General features: G+C 49.0%; 3 protein-coding genes across 3 annotated transcripts; 1 reads left to right on the top strand and 2 right to left on the bottom strand.

The window, feature by feature from the left end:
- Positions 1-205: 205 nt before the first annotated feature.
- Positions 206-8955, bottom strand: nps4 (uncharacterized protein; the record flags this gene model as incomplete). The annotated part of the gene is made up of 15 exons (XM_007324592.1): positions 206-981; positions 1037-1117; positions 1173-2837; positions 2888-3127; positions 3188-3976; positions 4031-4672; positions 4725-5015; positions 5076-5685; positions 5746-7011; positions 7070-7122; positions 7180-7424; positions 7481-7612; positions 7669-7879; positions 7939-8465; positions 8520-8955. 15 exons carry the CDS (start codon positions 8953-8955, stop codon positions 835-837), a joined length of 7335 nt encoding a protein of 2444 aa, XP_007324654.1.
- A 1022-nt stretch (positions 8956-9977) lies between these two features.
- On the top strand, positions 9978-12257 carry mox8 (uncharacterized protein; the record flags this gene model as incomplete). The annotated part of the gene is made up of 7 exons (XM_007324591.1): positions 9978-10091; positions 10144-10244; positions 10301-10587; positions 10645-10983; positions 11037-11143; positions 11200-11960; positions 12035-12257. 6 exons carry the CDS (start codon positions 9993-9995, stop codon positions 11896-11898), a joined length of 1632 nt encoding a protein of 543 aa, XP_007324653.1.
- Positions 12258-12878: 621 nt separating this feature from the next.
- On the bottom strand, positions 12879-17115 carry SERLADRAFT_454200 (uncharacterized protein; the record flags this gene model as incomplete). The annotated part of the gene is made up of 13 exons (XM_007324590.1): positions 12879-13342; positions 13395-14095; positions 14158-14419; positions 14480-14545; positions 14595-14764; positions 14825-14926; positions 14978-15290; positions 15347-15569; positions 15629-15702; positions 15755-15859; positions 15918-16040; positions 16096-16303; positions 16354-17115. The coding sequence occupies 12 exons, from the start codon at positions 17050-17052 to the stop codon at positions 13987-13989; spliced, it is 2454 nt and encodes an 817-aa protein (XP_007324652.1).
- Positions 17116-17268: the final 153 nt, after the last annotated feature.

Raw genomic sequence — 17268 nt, 5'->3', positions numbered from 1 at the left:
TCTCGTAGAGCCCATTGGATCATCTTCTTCAATTTGTGGGTTTACAGGGTCTCCAACCGGAGAAGACATGCTTGTTCAACAGCAGGTACAATAAGTTCACTGTAAGTGGTCCCTGCAAATGTACCCTCTGTCGGAGTTTTTGCCCGCGCCACAAATTCATTAGGTAACTTTATCTGGTCAGCGTTTCTCAGGCTCTTAACTTAGCACTGCACAGTCTTCAGACTTTATCTTGTTATCCATAATCTTGTTATCCATTTGTTATCATAGGCCATGCCAGGCGAAGGAGATGAAACTTACATGAAACTCGCATTACTCGAAGCTCACAAATGCGACCCCGTTCCAACCGCATTTTCCGTTGGTTGCACACTCGTAGCTCGCATTCCTGACAATAAGCCTGTGGTCCTTGCCAGTGGTTATTCTCGCGAGCTCCCCGGAAACACTCACGCAGAGGCAAACGCCCTCTCAAAGGCTCATGAATTATCACCAGAGCAGCTTCAAGAGTTGCTCCCCTTTATCTCATCTCCCGTACTATCCGCTGTTCTCACACATACCGATGTATACACAACGTTAGAACCTTGTTCCGTCAGGACTTCTGGCCTTCCTCCATGTGCAGATGCTCTTATCAAAGCTCAAGTCAAGCGGTGTATCATTGGAGTGGGAGAACCTGATGATTTTGTCCAATGTGAGGGCGCCAGGAAACTACAAGACGCTGGTATTCAGGTCATATGGCTTCACGGCTGGGAAGAGGAGTGTTTGAAGGCTGCGCGGAGAGGGCATAGCATTTAGTTAGTAATGATACAAATATCCATCTAGTTTTAGTCCTCATATGCTTCTTTATTCCCATTCTCCTTCTACCATTCTTGACCACTGTTCTACCAATTCCTTTGCCTGCGTCATGCTCATCGTATCCGCCGCACATTCTACCGACATCAAAATTGTATCATGTTCTTTGTCAGTTAAGATGTCAATCATGACATCATCCTAGATAAAGATGTGTTCAATATTTGTGCAACTTCTGAAGATACTGATCACTGACCTGAACCAGTTTTGTCACAGGTAACTCATGAACGAAGGTGTCCTCAGCACAGGTCAATACGTCTGGAACAAAGTAAGGCACCTGAAGTAAAAGTCAATCACGGCGCACATCCGCATACAATCAATTATGTGCTTACACTCAATGGTTCGATGATATTCCTGTCTCTAGAGTCATTCGCATCAGGCGCGATCTTGATGATGTTCACAAAAACGTTGCATAGTGGCTTGCCATTGCCGCCAACCCACTTGTCGATTTTCTGCAAGTCAGTCTGCTCGATAACTGCCGTGCGGTTCCGGAGGTCTTTCAGGATTTGACGAGCCGTCTCGAGTACGCTGTCGTTGCGAACCTGAACATGCAGGGGTAAAACATTCATGCAGGGCAAAGCCAGCTTCTCAATAGCATCCACAGCACCACTACGACCCGCATGCCAGAGCCCAAATGTAGCAGACTCGCTTGAGGTATACAGCGTCTGAAGTCGGGCCCAGCAAGCGAGAAGAATGGACTGCAGCGACATATTATGCATGCGTGCTCGCTCTTCGTGAACCGTAGCAGCTGAGATAGCAGCCTTTGCCATATAAATGGTTCTGCCTTGAGAACTTGGACAGTCGTGGTTCAACATGGGGAAATATGCTGGAGAGGTGGAGGGAGGGATGGTTGTGTGCCAGTAGGCTCTCTGTTCTGACAGGTGATCGAATGACGACAACGAAACTGCTTGGAATGCATTATAATCCGTGGAACTAGAAGGGCTCATGCCAGAATAAAGAGCCGAGAAATCGTCAAGTATCACTCGTAGACTCCAAGCGTCGTATTGGAAGTGATGTAGGCGAATAAAGAGATAACGTTTTTTGGTGGATCGCAACAATATAGCTCTTGCCTGTGGCTCGTACATGGGCGGAGGCGAAGACAAGATGGATAGCATCTTGTTGTAAATGCACTGGTCGTCTGCCGTGTCGTCAAAGGGTTCTTCAGACCAGCTGGAGTCCACCAACCGCGTGTTATAAGTGACGATACGAGGTTCACCTACGCTCTCTGCGCTGGCGAAAGTAGACCTAAGAATGGCATGCCGTTCAAGAAGCGCAATCCAGGAGGCACGCAACTGCGTCGTGTCTACGCTTTCGAGAATGCTGTAAGGAAATATATGTTGAAATCCAGTCCCTCTGCTCCCCTGCCATCCAGCAATGAGCCATTTCATACCCGATGTCGCCACGCCAATACTTTCGACTTCATCTCGCAGCTTGTCAGGAATTCGCAAGGAGATGGCATCTCGCTCTGCTTGGGGTACCACAGCAAGCGCTGGATCATAATTAGATTGAGCGGGTATCGGCTTGTTTGACACCACGACCTTCTTGACGAGGTCGTGAAGAGTGTGACTAGCAATGATGTCGCCCACGTTCAACATGACCCCTGCCCTTCTGCACTTTGCAGATAATTGAATGGCCGTTATGGAATCAATGCCGCAAGTGACTAGCGTTCTCGTCAAATCGAGCTCTTCCACTGGTGTACCAGTCACTGAGGATAAAATGGCGAGGATAGATGGTGGTATTTGGTCGATATCAATGTGTTCGCTTTCATCATGTTGGGTATCCGAGGAGGTTTCTTCCAACTCCGAGACCTTGCCATTCATGATATCAGGTAAATCCTTGGACACCTCGTCGTCAGGTCGCTCCACAAAAGTCTTCATAAATCCTTCCAGGCGGCTCAACGCATTAGCCAGTGCTTCTGCGCTCATATGGCTCGACAGACACACAGCCTTGATAGCGAATCCAGACTCTCTCTCGTAGAACTCCATATTTAGAGGGTACTTGAGCGGGGTAAGTGACAACCTCGGTAATCTCGAGATATAACACTTACTTGAACGTTGGCATCAAGCTCACCAACTACATCCCAGCTCCAATCTTGCGAGTTCGTTCCGATGAACGGCTGGAATAGGAATAGACTATCCCACAGATTAGCTAGTCCCAGGCTACTCTGGATAGACCGAAGAGATGCGTGGTGCCATTGTAGTGCAGTAACATTCCCGTGATGGATAGCACGCAAGAGATCGCGATTCGTCGATACATCGTTCAACTGGACACGACATGGAATGCTGTTCTAGAAATGCCAACAAAAAAGCGTTAAACAAGGATGATACCTTTCCAAAAAAAAACTTACCAGCATAGGCCCTATCACATCTTCAGACCCTTCAACCGTACGTCCAGAAATAACATGTCCGAAAACGACATCAGCTGAAGACAGTAGGACAGCAAGAAGCTTCGCCCAGGCGGCTTGGCCGAGACATTGAGGAGTGACGGCGACGTGATTATAGAACTTTTTCAGTTGTACCGGGTCAAACGACACGTCGCACGATGCAGTGTGGGTTTTAACCGTTTCGCTAGTCTGGGTTCGGGGCAGAGTAACTTGGTGATAGCCTCTGAGGCGCTCGATCCAGAAAGTCGTGCCCAGTTGCTCCTGATGCAATATCTGCGGAAGGACTTCATTGAACTGTGGGGATACGGCGAGGGTCCGATGGTAGTACAGATCTTCAACTTCCTGAAAGAGTTTCGCAAGAGAAAGCCCATCATACAATGCATGGTGCATAATAACAATCAGGTAAGGCGTCGCTTGACCACTCGCCCCTTCAGGAACAAGCAACCGCAAGCGTAAAGGTGGCCGACAAAAGGCAGATTCGTCTGACAGGTCTACAGACGAGATCGCTTCAGTAAGCAGAGAGTCGATTGACTTGGAGGGACAGTATGTATCGCTAAGCCAATCCATCTGTGGCGACGAATGCACGGCTTGCACCCAGCTGCCCAAATTAACCAGATAATGAAATGACGTTCGGAGGATAGAGCTCCGTTTTGCGATAGTTTCCCAAGATTTGTGAAGAAGATCGACGTCCACGTCTCCCGGTAATCTCACAGGGAAGCCATGAACGTATAATTTCCCAGAAGAATTGACCGTCTTGAGCCAAATAATCAGGATGATATTATTTAGTAAAACAGATAGACGACTTACTTGCGACAACATGCCCGCCTGCAGAATGCTCGTTGGAAAGACTTGAATGTGGTCATCGGGTGTAAGCTGAAGACTCTCAACATCAAGGTTCTTTCTTATCAGTTCACACTGTCGTTGGAACGACTCCATCCCCTTGACTTCCCCACCATTGACGCCCTTTGTGGCAGTAAGATACCGAGAAAGCTTCCGCAAAGACGACCGGCGCATCAGCTCAATCGCAGAGATCACGAAGCCGCTTTGTCGCAGAGTCCGAGATAACCCTACAGACTTGATGGAATCGAGGCCGAGAACGAAAAAGGAAGTATCCTCTGCGATCAACTCGCCGGATACATCGAGGAAATCGGCTATAGTCGATCGTAATTGCTGAATCGTTTCATCATCCCCGGCTTCAGCATCCTCCGCTTCGTGGTTTCCATTTAACGTTTTCCCTGACACTGAAGGTGGCGACAAAGATGCTCCATTGGCTTCATGACCGTCCAACGCGAACCTTCCTCCTTGATCGATGAGGCCAACAGCAATGCGCTCGAAATCGTGTAACATCGCGTGGACAGTATCAGCCGAGACAATGTCTTCAGAATAAGCAACCTTCAAAACCAAACTATCCTGCAAACGACTCAGCGCCACTTCAACTGATAACACATACTAAAAGCACTTTCAGCATTGTCAAAAAAGCTGACACCTAAATAAAACTCACGTCGCTTTGTTTGAGCTCACTCTGCGTGATATCCCATATCTCAGCTCGCTCTTCATCTTCGAAAACAACCGAAAACAGAGTCTCGAAAAGGCTTTCTCCAGGGCGAATCCAGTTTTGTACTTTGCTCAACGAAACAGGCTCGTATTCCACGGCGGCGGATATGTTGCGCTGAACGTCTTGCAAAAGATCGCCAGACTTGCCAAAATTGATGCGGACCGGGAGTACCGTCAACATAGGGTACAACAACTTGTCGACATCCTCCACAGGCAACAACCGACCCGACCGAATAACCTAAGAAGAATAATCGCATTCAGAATGTGCCCAAATAAAAGCGCAACAAACAAAACAAACCCCAAAGATAATATCATTGCTGTGATACATATGAGTAGCCAAGAGCGCCGCAAACGTACTCGACAGCAGCGCTTGCAACGTCACCTTGTGCACCGCCAGCTTCGCATTCAGACTCGAAAGAGATATCTGGAAAGGCACAGCGAACCGCCTCGTCGGGCTCGAAGAAGAAGGCGACCTAAACGCCACCTCAGACCAGTCGAACCCGTCCAAACTCTTCACCCAAAACTCTCGTGCCTTGCTCAGATCCACTTTCGCCATCTCATCGAGGACGACGGCGACGGGAGAGCCGGATGGGTAAGGGACGGCATTGAACTCGTCTTCGACGTTCTTGAGCAGGATGGGCAACGATATCCCGTCGAAGAGCGCGTGATGGATGGATAGTACGAGACGATCGCCATGTGGTGCGCGGAAGACATTGATACGGAACGGTGGAATTGACGAAATGTGGCTGTTGATTCCCGTGGAGACTTTTGTGGCTTTTTCTGAGAAAAACCAGTTCGAGAATGCAGAGTCGTCTTTCAGTGGAGTCTCATGTTCTTCCCAGAGCAAGTTGCAAGCGTCGGGGCGAAGGACAACTTGAATCAAGGCTTTGCTGAAGAAGAACACAGTCCTAAATACCATTGTAAGCCTGAGATGTCCCAAGGGTAAACAAAATCAAAAATCCAAATACCTGAGTATCTCCGTCTTCGCCATGACACTATCCCAAGCCCCACGAAGTTTTTCCAATATCGACGAACTGTGAAGACGCAAGACGACATGCTGTATATACATAGTCGACGGCCCTTGTGAACCATACAACACACCCTCTTGAATGGGAAATGGTGGGTATATATGCTCTACCTTCGAAGCCGGATATGCCTCCTTTACTTTCTTCATCCATGTAGTAGAGAACCGTTCCACGTATGATGGGTATCCCGAATTCCTCGACGACGACGACGCCGCAGGGGTCGGTATGTGCACCAGAGACGCAATACCCCTGATCGTCGGAGTTTTCATCACGTCCGCAACTGAAAGAGTTGACGAAAACGAGCTGTTGACGCCAGATGTGAAGCGTATGAGCGATAACGAGTCCAGACCACACGCGAAGAGATTCGTATCAGGATAAAAGGTATCAAAGGGTATCGTTCCATGCTCCCTCAAAACAGATACGATCTTCTCTTCAAGCTCCGTCATCGGCTCTTGGGTATCAGACGACTTGGCGCCCTGCTCTTCAACACGAGCCAACTTCACCATCACATCAAACTCCAATTCGTGGAAAATACCGCTCAACACCTTGGCGTCCGCCTTTCCGTTGGCATTCAGAGGCAGAAAGCTCAAGGGGATGATATGCGATGGACGCATATAGCTCGCCAGCTCTCGTTCGCATGCCTCTCGCAGTGAAGGGAACAGCCCTGGAAAGGGTGACACCACAGTGGGCTTTGTCGTCCTTCGCGTGGCGATAGGCACCGTCGCGTTCCAAGCGACGAAAGAAACAAGTTGCGGTACACCCGAAGCACCTATGGCTGGATGTGTCCCAACCACCGTGCCCGCATCAAGACTAAGTCCATGTGACTCTCGTGCAGAGCGTTGAAGAACTGCAGATACGCCTTCAGCCTCGATCCGCACGCCACGTAACTTGATTTGGGTATCGATGCGCCCAATGATCTCCATGGTACCATCAGGCATCATGCGCACGAGATCACCAGTTCTGTACGCCCAGCTGTTGGCATTCGGCCAATTCAAAAACACCTTCGACGTCAAGTCTGGGCGCCCATGGTAACCACGCCCGACGAGGGGACCTGCAACGACCAACTCGCCTATACCTCCTCTCAGCGTGATATTCAAAGCAGGATCGACGACATATGCCGAAACGCTGGCAAAGGGACGCCCCACGTTATTTTTGGGTGTATTCTTGTCCATAAAGCGGCCAGAACACCCGATGGTGACTTCACTGGGTCTACATGACGACACGTTGTGAACCATGGGTCGACAAAGTGTGGGGGAAAAGTTAATACCCATAAAAATTCACCAGCCTCACTTTGGGATGATTGGCCCACTTCTGCAAGATCTGCGAGATAAGAAACCTTATCAGTCACCAAACCAGGCACCTGTACGAAACACTTACTGTATCACTGATCTTCTCGCCACCGCTGCCGATATATCGCAACTTCATGTCGTGTCCTTCTTCCTCTTGCATAGAGCCCATGGTAGCGTCAATTAAGCTTGGAACAAGACCCACGTGGGTTATACCAAGCTTTATGAGATAAAAGGCAAGATTCTCCAGAAGCAGCGAACGTCGAGCGCTGACTAACGTCATGCCTAGGGTGAGCGAGACGAAGATCTCGCAGAGGTGAACGTCGAATGCAACAGCTAACAGAAGAAACTAGTTCAGAACACAGTGTGTCAACCTGTTCGATGCAGCTTACAAGCTATAGATAGAAATTTTCCTTCGCGAATATTGTCCATCCGCACATCATACGAGAATGAAGCCAAGGACATGACCACTTCTGCGAGTCCCTCGTGCGTCAAGAGACACCCCTTAGGGTTACCAGTGGTGCCTGTAGAGTGGAAACCATGAGTGTTACAGATGAAAGAAAAAGAAAAGTCCAAGTACCAGATGTGTATAGCATATAAGACAGTGTATCCGCCGAGACTGTTGGCACATCGTCAGCACTCATACCGTGAATCTCTTGTTGAACTTCCTCGGTGAATACATTGATAGAATTCTCGAGATGGAACCCCGACTGAGAGGAAACCAATACAAACCGAGCACCAGAGTCTTGGGCTATGAACGATTTCCTCGCTTCCGGTAATTCTGGGTCTATCTGGATATGGATGACGAGAGTCAACGGGTGAAAGAGGCACACGAGCAAGGAATACACACTGGAACATAACACGCTCCGGCGCGCAAGATGCCAAACAAAACGATGTGGAACATCAAGTTTCGATCCATACATACAGCTACTCTATCCTCGCTTTGAAGACCTCGTGTGATCAGCCATCGTGCGAATTTATTGGCACGCTGGTGAAGCTCCGAGTAAGAGAGCACTTCTGGAGTGTCACTGGAGTCAATTGATTGATCGTCTGAAAGATTAGGATACCAGAGCACAGCAGTCGCGTTAGGAGAAGAACGAAGATGAGGAAGGATGTAGTCGGTAGCAATAGCGACAGGAGAAACGTATTTCCTGATCAAGTCATGCTTTGAGGAAGGATGATCGAAAGAGGACATAAGGTCGGCGGAAAGTGGGGGAAGAGTAGCTAGTTTTGAATCAGGGTCGGTCGCACCGTGTGAAGAGAGGTCAATGATTTGTGACAATAATAAGGAGAGCATAGATGTGTGAACGTGGTTTTCTGAAGCACGTAAGGAGATGAAATTCTCAGAGAGATTGGACACGAGGAGAAGTGGGAAATCTACGTTGCTGAGAGTTGATTGGGAGTGAGAGGCTGGATGGAAGAAAGCTAAACAAGGAGTCTGCGTGTCATTGAGACCAAGGACGCGACGAATGGTGTCGATGGTGAAGTAATATTGAGTGCCTGTTGCTAAGAAAGTGTGTAGAGTGGTGACAGCGCTTGCCCACGTCGTGGATTCATCCCATGTGAGCCTGATGGGTTTTACAAAGTCAGGCTGATCTGCGGTGAGACCGATGAGGATGTCTGAGGAAGCAGAATAGGAACCGAGGACTCTGCCCATTGCGACGAGTAAGAGCGCATTTGTGTCGGGAGAGTTGGGAGTAGGGCGAAGAGGACGTGAGAGGTGATGGAAATGTGGTTGGTCGAGGTGGACGCGGGTGTAAGAGAGATCAGGGAGGTCGAGCGTGGTGTAGCCATTGAGGATATTGTTGCAGAGGTCGAAGGCGGAGGTGTTGTCGGTGTACGGGGAAGACAGCGTCGGTGAAGGCATGGTGGTATGAGGGGAGATATTGGGTCAGAAGAAGAATTGATGTGAGAGCGATTGATCGATGTGCAAAGGAGAGATGATGGGTGGTTGGAGGGCTTGATGAGATTGCGAGTAGAGGAGGAGGCAGTGGTAGATGAGAAAGAGGCAGTGAGGGCTGCGGTGTTGGGCTGATGCGATGGAAAAGCAGGCATTATGTGTGGCAGGGATGATATACGCCGAAACGGCGCTGAAGGAGACCGGCTGTGTTATCTGAAGTTAATCAGAGCAACCCGAGGTGCTGGACAGCGAGTCGGCTGTATTTGGAAGGACTGGAATACTCGCCAATGGGTGGACAGGGAATTGTCAGGGATCGACCATGTGGCTCTCGCCACCATCCAATACGAGGAGTGAGTTAGTGCTGAGCTGAAAGACTGTCGTCTCTGGGCATCGCTATCAGAGGATAGCTCCGCTGGAGGCAGCCGCATCGGGAATGTCCGAGTGAAATAGGAGGCTCGTGATTCGAACCAACCGAGGTCGCGATAATGGTAAGGCCATCTAAGGACCTGTCTGTCCTCGGCCCGGATGGCGTGCTTGGCCAACCTCGTTCGCCTCCTTGTTCCAATTTCGTTGCTCTGCCAGCCACTGTCAGAATGGCAAGACACTTCATCTCCCAGAGATATCGATTAGGTCAGCGAAGAGAAATACTACTAGTAACACATCAATTCACTCCATCTTCCTATTCCCGACTTTCTCTCCTCACGTCTCAATAAATACTACTAGTAACACATCAATTCACTCCATCTTCCTATTCCCGACTTTCTCTCTACACGTCTCAATAAATACTACTAGTAACACACCAATTCACTCCATCTTCCTATTCCCGACTTTCTCTCTTCGCCATTACACCCCAACCACACCTCGAAAGTGATCCCCACTTAATCCCATATCGGAGCATTTTATCTCTCCATGTCAGTCTTACCGCCCATCCCCAGTCCTTCAATACTCACCTTCACCTTCAACAGACATCAAACCATCCTCTACCCCCATCTCACCACTCTACAATGTCCTCACTCGATTCTCATGTCTATGATGTCATTGGCATCGGCTTTGGCCCCGCCAACGTAGCCATCGCCGGAGCATTATTGGATAAATCATCCCTCGTCAGCCCCTTCCTTTCCTTACTTAATATCTACCCGCTAACACATCTCTCAGCCAAACGCGATTCAGCCAAACGATGTCCTCTTCATCGAAAAGCATGACCAGTTCAGATGGCACCCAGGCATGCTTCTCCCAGACGCTCGTATGCAAATCAGGTGCGCCGCTAATTCACGCCGTTTGATCACCTACCGATCACTTGCTTTTTTATTAGCTTCCTCAAGGACCTCGCAACTCTCAGGTGTCCCACCTCGCCTCTCACATTTACTTCCTACCTCCACGACCAAGGCCGTCTCGTCTCTTTCATCAACCGCGGCAGCACCATTCCCACTCGCAAGGAGTACTCCGACTATCTCACATGGGCTTCCGAGTATGTCCAGCACAGAGGAATCCGTGTCGCATACGGCCAAGACGTGGTAGCCCTCGACAAAGGTCCAGATGGCACCGTCCAAGTCCGTAGCACAAATCTCTCCACTGGTGAACAACTGGTTCGCCGAGCTCGCAAGTTCAAACTTCACAAAAAACGCCTATCATTTTCTAACCTTATATTTACATCAGGTGACCTCATCATATCTCCTGGAGGATCTCCGCGAGTCCCTCCCGCTCTTGCTTCCATTAGTCCGAATCCCTTCCTTCTTCATACATCCGTCTATCTTTACCGGATGCCCCCCATCCTCTCAAAACTCACCGCTCGCAGTGCTGAACAACGTCCACTCCGCATTGCCGTCATCGGCTCTGGCCAGTCTGCCGCTGAAGTCTTGTTGGATCTTCATAACCGTCTGAGTGTCATAGACACTGCAGGCCGAGGCAAGCACCAACTTGATATGATCATTCGAAACGGGTCCTTGAAACCCAGCGACGATTCACCTTTCGCGAACGAGATCTTTGACCCCGATTGTGAGCGAAATGACTTTGCCACTCTATTGAATCGGGTGCTGACGTAATATTAGCTACCGATGTCATGTTTAAGCTTCCTTCGGCTCATGCGCGAAAACATGTGCGCACAGAATACCAGAGCACCAACTATGGAGTTGTTAGCCCTCACACTTTGGAGAACGTACGTGTCTGATCCGTGATGCCGACTTTTTGACTGATAGCCATTTATCTCTTTAGTTGTATGAAATTATGTATGACCAAAGGATCGACGACGCCGTGGAGAAACGCACCAATCGTGCGAACATGTCTACCCACCCACGCATCACCATCAAGCCGTACTCCGAGCTCCTCACTGCTGAACTCGTAGACCCAGCCGACGCGACAGAATCGCAAGTGAACCTGGTATTCCAAAATACCCTTTCGCGCGATATGTACGAGGCTACGTATGACGCCGTCATATCTGCTACAGGGTACGATCGCCGATCTTGGCTGAGCCTCTTGACGTCTTCTCCCGTTGGAAAATACTATGGCCTCTCGTCCGTGTCTGGTGAAATCCACTTGGCATCCACGACAGAGTTATCGGAGGACAAGCGCAGTTTGGCGTTCCAGGCCATCAACACCAACACCAACACCCACACCAGCGATACCAGCACCTCATCCGCCGTGAGCTCCCCACCAAGCTCACCAGGCGGATCCGTCGGTGTGCGTACACCCCCCGTCTCTCAAAAACTCTACGTCTCGCGGAACTACCAACTGTTGCCTGTCTCACCCAGCGGCGACGTCGTCGACGCTCCGCTTGATGACTTTAAGGCCCGGGTGTATCTGCAGGGATGCACGGAAGATACGCATGGGCTGAGCGATACGCTGTTGAGTATTGTGGGTGTGAAGTGCGGAGAGCTGGTGGAGGATATCTATGCTGGTAGGAGTAGGACGTGATGCATGAGATGGTGGATTGTGGCCCATCGGGGTTTTCTATTTCTTTTTCTTGAGAATAAATCGTACGTCGGCAAGACTCTTATGTGCTGTACTCGATACTGAACCTGATATACCGCTGGCATGGGACACACTATAGCTTCATTCAACGCATTATGGTCACTTTTTTCTTCTTTTAACCCCCCTCTTTTCATCAGGACGTACTGTATTTATGTACGTCGCGCGATTGATCGACATTATGATTATGATTCTGAGCATTTCAAAGTAGTGATGGCATGTAAACTATAATAGTTGCCTGTATCTGTGTGCGACTTGGTTTGACGTTGAACGTTGAATATGACAATAATGGAACATGTACAACTCAGGCTGCTTGGACTAAGTTGCAGACATGCCGCAGTGGCCACACGTGAGACCACAGACCAAACAAACAAGACATGCGCGTTATGTCATGATAGTCAGATATCTCACCTGTGCACTAACCCATCAGTTGGAATCTACCTGACCGGCCATACCACACCACGGCCGCGGGTGCCAAACGACAACGTAGCACATACGTTGTAACGACCTACACTCAACGATCAGCGCTCATCATATACCATTAGCACCACCCCCCAAAAATGCCGTCTCGACCCGCCCACAAACGAGCAGCGCTCTCCACCGGCGAACCCTCCTCCTCCTCCTCCTCCCAACCCTCCTCCCACGTCAACAAAAAAACGCGATTCGTCGAACCGGAAGACGACCCCGCCAAGTTCGCCGAAGAGGTCGAGTCCACCCTCGAAGACCCGCTCGCGAAGCGGAAAGGCAGGGTCAAGAACGAGGGCTACGAGTCGGACTCGAGCGACGACGGCGAGGGGGTCGTGCTCAGCCGGAGGAAGGGCAAGGGCAAGGGCGAGGAGGGGGAGGAGGACGAGGACGAGGATATGTTTGCGATGGGCGAGAAAGAGGAGACGAAGGGAGGGGAGGCGGGGGCGAAGAAGAAGGAGGAGCAGTTTTTGAGGCTGGGCGATATTGAGGGACAGGAGTTCGATGATGGGTCTGGCTCGGGCGGGTCGGGGGATGACGAGCCGCTGGATGAAGACGACGCTGAACGGAGGAAGAAGGCGGGGATGGGCTACGAGCTGTCTTCGTTTAATATGCGCGAGGAGATGGAGGAGGGGAAGTTTGCTGCGGACGGGACGTACGTCCGCTCCTTCGACCCTCATGATGTGCACGATCGTTGGATGGATGGCTTTGATGAGAAAGACATCAAGATGGCGAGGCGTCGGAAGAGGCAGCAGGAGAGGCAGCAAGAGGAGAAGATGAAGGCTGAGGAACAGGACATTGATGAGAATGGAGGGAAGGGGGAGCTTGAGAGGCAGTTACTTGGGATGCTCAAGAAAGGCGAAACGGTGCTGGAAGCTCTACAAAGATTGGGTGCCAAGTCGAAGAAAAGCCGGCCTGTCAATAAGTGAGTGTTCTATGTATCTTACAGGCAGACAATTGTTGACATGCACTACCAGGAAACGTGCTCAAGCAAAGCCTCAAAACGGCAACAGTGAAGGTGCCATGGCCGTCGACAAGGAATCAAAAGCCACGAGCGACATCGATCAGATCACCCACATCGCCTCGACTCTCATGTCCTTCGGCGACACGGATATATATTCGAAGACGTTTGAGGAGCTCGTTCGTAGCGTGCGTTCGTCTGGGCGGGTAGGAGCAGATTGGGTTCCTACGTCTGCAGACGTGAAATACGAGTATAGATGGGATGTCCCTGGACAGACTGGAGAGGCTTTCGGTCCATTTGGTGAAGATGATATGAAGACATGGTTCAAGGCCGCGTATTTTGGGGAGGTAGGAGAGAAGGTGAAAGTCAGACCGGTCGGTGGAGAGTGGGGAGACTGGGACGATGTGATTATATGACAACCATAACGTGTACTATTATGACCAGAATATGTTATATTTATGCATTTTTGTTTATCGATACAACCATCTATCCTCTAGTGTATGGGGAGACGGGAATGCCAGTATGCAAATTGTGAATTGTAAAAGTTTTCATGACGGAATTGAAAGAATGATGATGATAGAGGGGGGGAAAGGCACGCCGCATCCGAGTTAGTGACTGACATATTGAAAAACGAAAGAGATTTCAGGCAGCCCTACTTCAGCGCGTAGAAGGTCGTCGTGATTATTCTTCAGTTCCGCATTCGTAAAATGATTCCACCTACATGGACAGGCACAGCACCCTTCAGTTTCACAGCTGGACAAAATAATCGGGGCACGTACGTGCTGGCATCTCCGTAGAGAAGGGCAGGCGCCTTGATGATTTGCCTGCCATCCTTGCATCGTTTACATTTGAATGTTTCATGCGTCTCACAAAGAGTGTTCTCGTTGAATAGGAAAAGTTGGCGCAACGAGTCCAGGGAGAAATGCCGCTCAGCATCCTCCTTCTCATCGACGACCGCAGACGAAAGTGCTTGCTTTGAGGCTTGTCGCTGAAAAATCTTTTCTTCGATGGTCCCAGTTGAGATGAAACGATATACAAAACCTAAGATATCAATGAAATTAACCAAGGTACACCAGAGAGTGCATACTTCTTCCGGCTTACATTCTTTTTTCTGACCGTCACGCCAAACTCGCGCGAGAGCCTGCTGATCTGCTGCTGGATTCCAATCTGGCACACACTGAGAAGCAATTTAGACAATAGGGAGCAAGCAACTTACCTGGATCAAACAGGATCAGTCGGTTGGCGCCAATGAGGTTGATACCGCATCCTCCAGCCTTACTGCTGAGCAAGAAGATGAACTCCTTGCCCTCAGGATTGTTGAATTGATCAACAAGTTTCTGGCGTTTCGTAATGGTCATAGTACCGTCAAGTCGGAAGAAGCCATACCTAGTTGTATTCATCTGTCAATATCGTCGATAATCAAAGATACGTCTCGAGTGATTTTACTTCTTAGACCGGCATAGCTTTTCAAATAAATCCAGTGTTTGTGTGTAATTACTGATAAGAACAATCTTGTCGGTTGTCTGCGTTCGTATTTGGTGAAGAAACCTGAAACATCGACATTCACCAACTGGCCATCACATGGAGAATAAGACACACCTCTCTAGAACTAGGAATTTACCACTCCAGTCACATCGCACAGTTTGTTTCTTATTTCTATCTCTTCCTGTTGTAGTACCTGCGCATGCAAACCCTTCGGGAATCAAGTTCTCAGAACCACGCAGATCATTTGGAAGATCTAAGAGTTCAGGATGATTGCACAACTTCTTCAGAATATTGATGGCTTTCAGTGGCTGAGATTCTGCTCCACGAAGAAGGGCCTTGATTTCAGGAGACAAAATGAATAGCCGGTAGAGAGACAGCTGAAAGTCAGATAAACCGCAGAAAACGACTTGTTCATATTTGACGGGAACTAAAGGTCAGATGATCAGGATAGGAGAAGAATTTTATTAGTTAATGTGTACTGACGATATTTCGATAGAAGGTCGTTGGTTCTCCTGATGATGAATTTAGTGACGAGACCGCCAAGTTCTTTTAGCTTTTTCTCGCTTGCTGCCTTGACTGCATCAGCGGCATTGGCGTCACGACCTCGGATGATAGCATTCTCGAAATTCTTTCGGAATTCGTTCTTGGAGCCGAGGAAATTGGGGTTGGCAAAGTTGAGCAGGGAGAAATATTCTGAAAGATCATTCTGTTGCATACCCATCAGCATGTCAGATGTGTCCTCAAGTATGAGTATTACGAGCTAACCTGGATCGGAGTGCCTGTCAAAATAACACGGCGCTTGACGTTGAGACCATTCAAGGCTTGAAAAGTAAGAGAATCTAAAGTGTTCATATGAGTTTGAAAACTATTTCGCATATCAATATAACAAACCAGAGTTCTTCAACCTATGACCTTCATCACACAGTAAGAGGCCTATGGAACAGTTAGCAAGGTGAACTGATAGTGTTCGCAATGTCTCATAGGAGACGATCATGACTATCCAATATGGTGTTAAAATGTGGGTTATCTGGCTGCAGAGAAGTTTGCATCATACCTGGCTGAGTGATGTTTCGACCGAGCGCGGTAACCCACCGGCCAACTTTCTCCAGCAACTCGGCCTTTCCGCCCTTACCATCAATCGCCAATATGGATACGGCATCCTTCCCCAGCCACTTGGCTGTTGGAGGCCTGAGTACTGCATTTAGTTTTGGAAAAAAAATAGAGTGACATACCAAACTCATTTGCCCAGTTCTTGACAAGACTGGATGGACAGGCGATTATACATTTTTCTACGGAAGACTTGCCAGGGTGTGGTGATTGTTTGAGTAGAGTCCACAACAATGCAATGCACTGTAGCGTCTTTCCAAGACCCATCTCATCGGCCATAATACACCCATATTGATTTTCCATGAGCATACCAGTTGTGCATTTGTACAGAAACTGGATAACATCAGCACATGCAGCTGCAGATAAAAACATAATTCAGCTACCTTGACACCTTCAACTTGATGTGGACGAAGAACGGCAGTTAAACGGGGATCGATGACGACAGGCACTTTGGTATCTTTCTGCTTCTTATCTTTCCCTTCACCCAAAAGCTTTCTCAAGCTTCTATGTGGATTGTACAACCCTGCAACCTTCTCCTGGGCCTCCTTCGCAGCGCGTTCTTTTTCTTCTTCCTTCTCTCTTTCCTTTTTCTCCTCATCAGTTTCGCGGTCATCGATGGTTGGGTCATAAAGGACAATCGCATGGTCCTGCATAGGGTCGTGTAGAGGGCGAGGAAAGATTTTGGCTTGAGGTCGGATACCAAGAGAGATATTGGTGGGGATCATCTGAACAACCTCCCCAGCATTGTTTGTCATGGATGGCATGGAGAATCTGCGAACCTCTCCAAAAGGCTTTGGTTTGTACACTGGAAATTTCTGTATAGCAGCAAGCAATTCTTCTTCCGTGTATAGTCCGTCCTTGTCCTCCATTCGCTTCTTCTTCTTCTTTGGTTCGTCATCATCGTTCTCGTCAGCCTGAGCATCCTTATACGAAACACGTTTTCGTTTTCGCTGAGGTTGTACACGCTCGATGATGACAGTACTCGTTGGAGGCTTAAAGGGCTTGTTGACGCGCGTACTTTCTTGTAATCTGTCCACTACTTTCCCGTCAGACGTAGTAGGCGCACGGCGTAGCATAAGCATTGGGGAGAAGAGGTAATGCCCGAAGTCAAGATGCGCGATGAGGCTCTGGTCAAAGCGCGGTCCAGTAATCAACGCGACACGCTACAAGTCACACTGCACGTGATGTGCTATTTCACTACCAACTGTTTCAATGTCAACTGCGACTCAACGCAACCCGTCAGAATGTAACTTTAAGCCTAGTTCTCAAACAGGTTTCCATTCAATGTGCTAGTATTT

The sequence above is a fragment of the Serpula lacrymans genome (assembly GCF_000218685.1).
Source record: "Serpula lacrymans var. lacrymans S7.9 unplaced genomic scaffold SERLAscaffold_20, whole genome shotgun sequence".
Lineage (NCBI taxonomy): Eukaryota > Fungi > Basidiomycota > Agaricomycetes > Boletales > Serpulaceae > Serpula > Serpula lacrymans.
The sequence above is the reverse complement of the archived record's forward strand: the minus strand, read 5'-3'. Positions and strand labels throughout refer to the sequence as shown.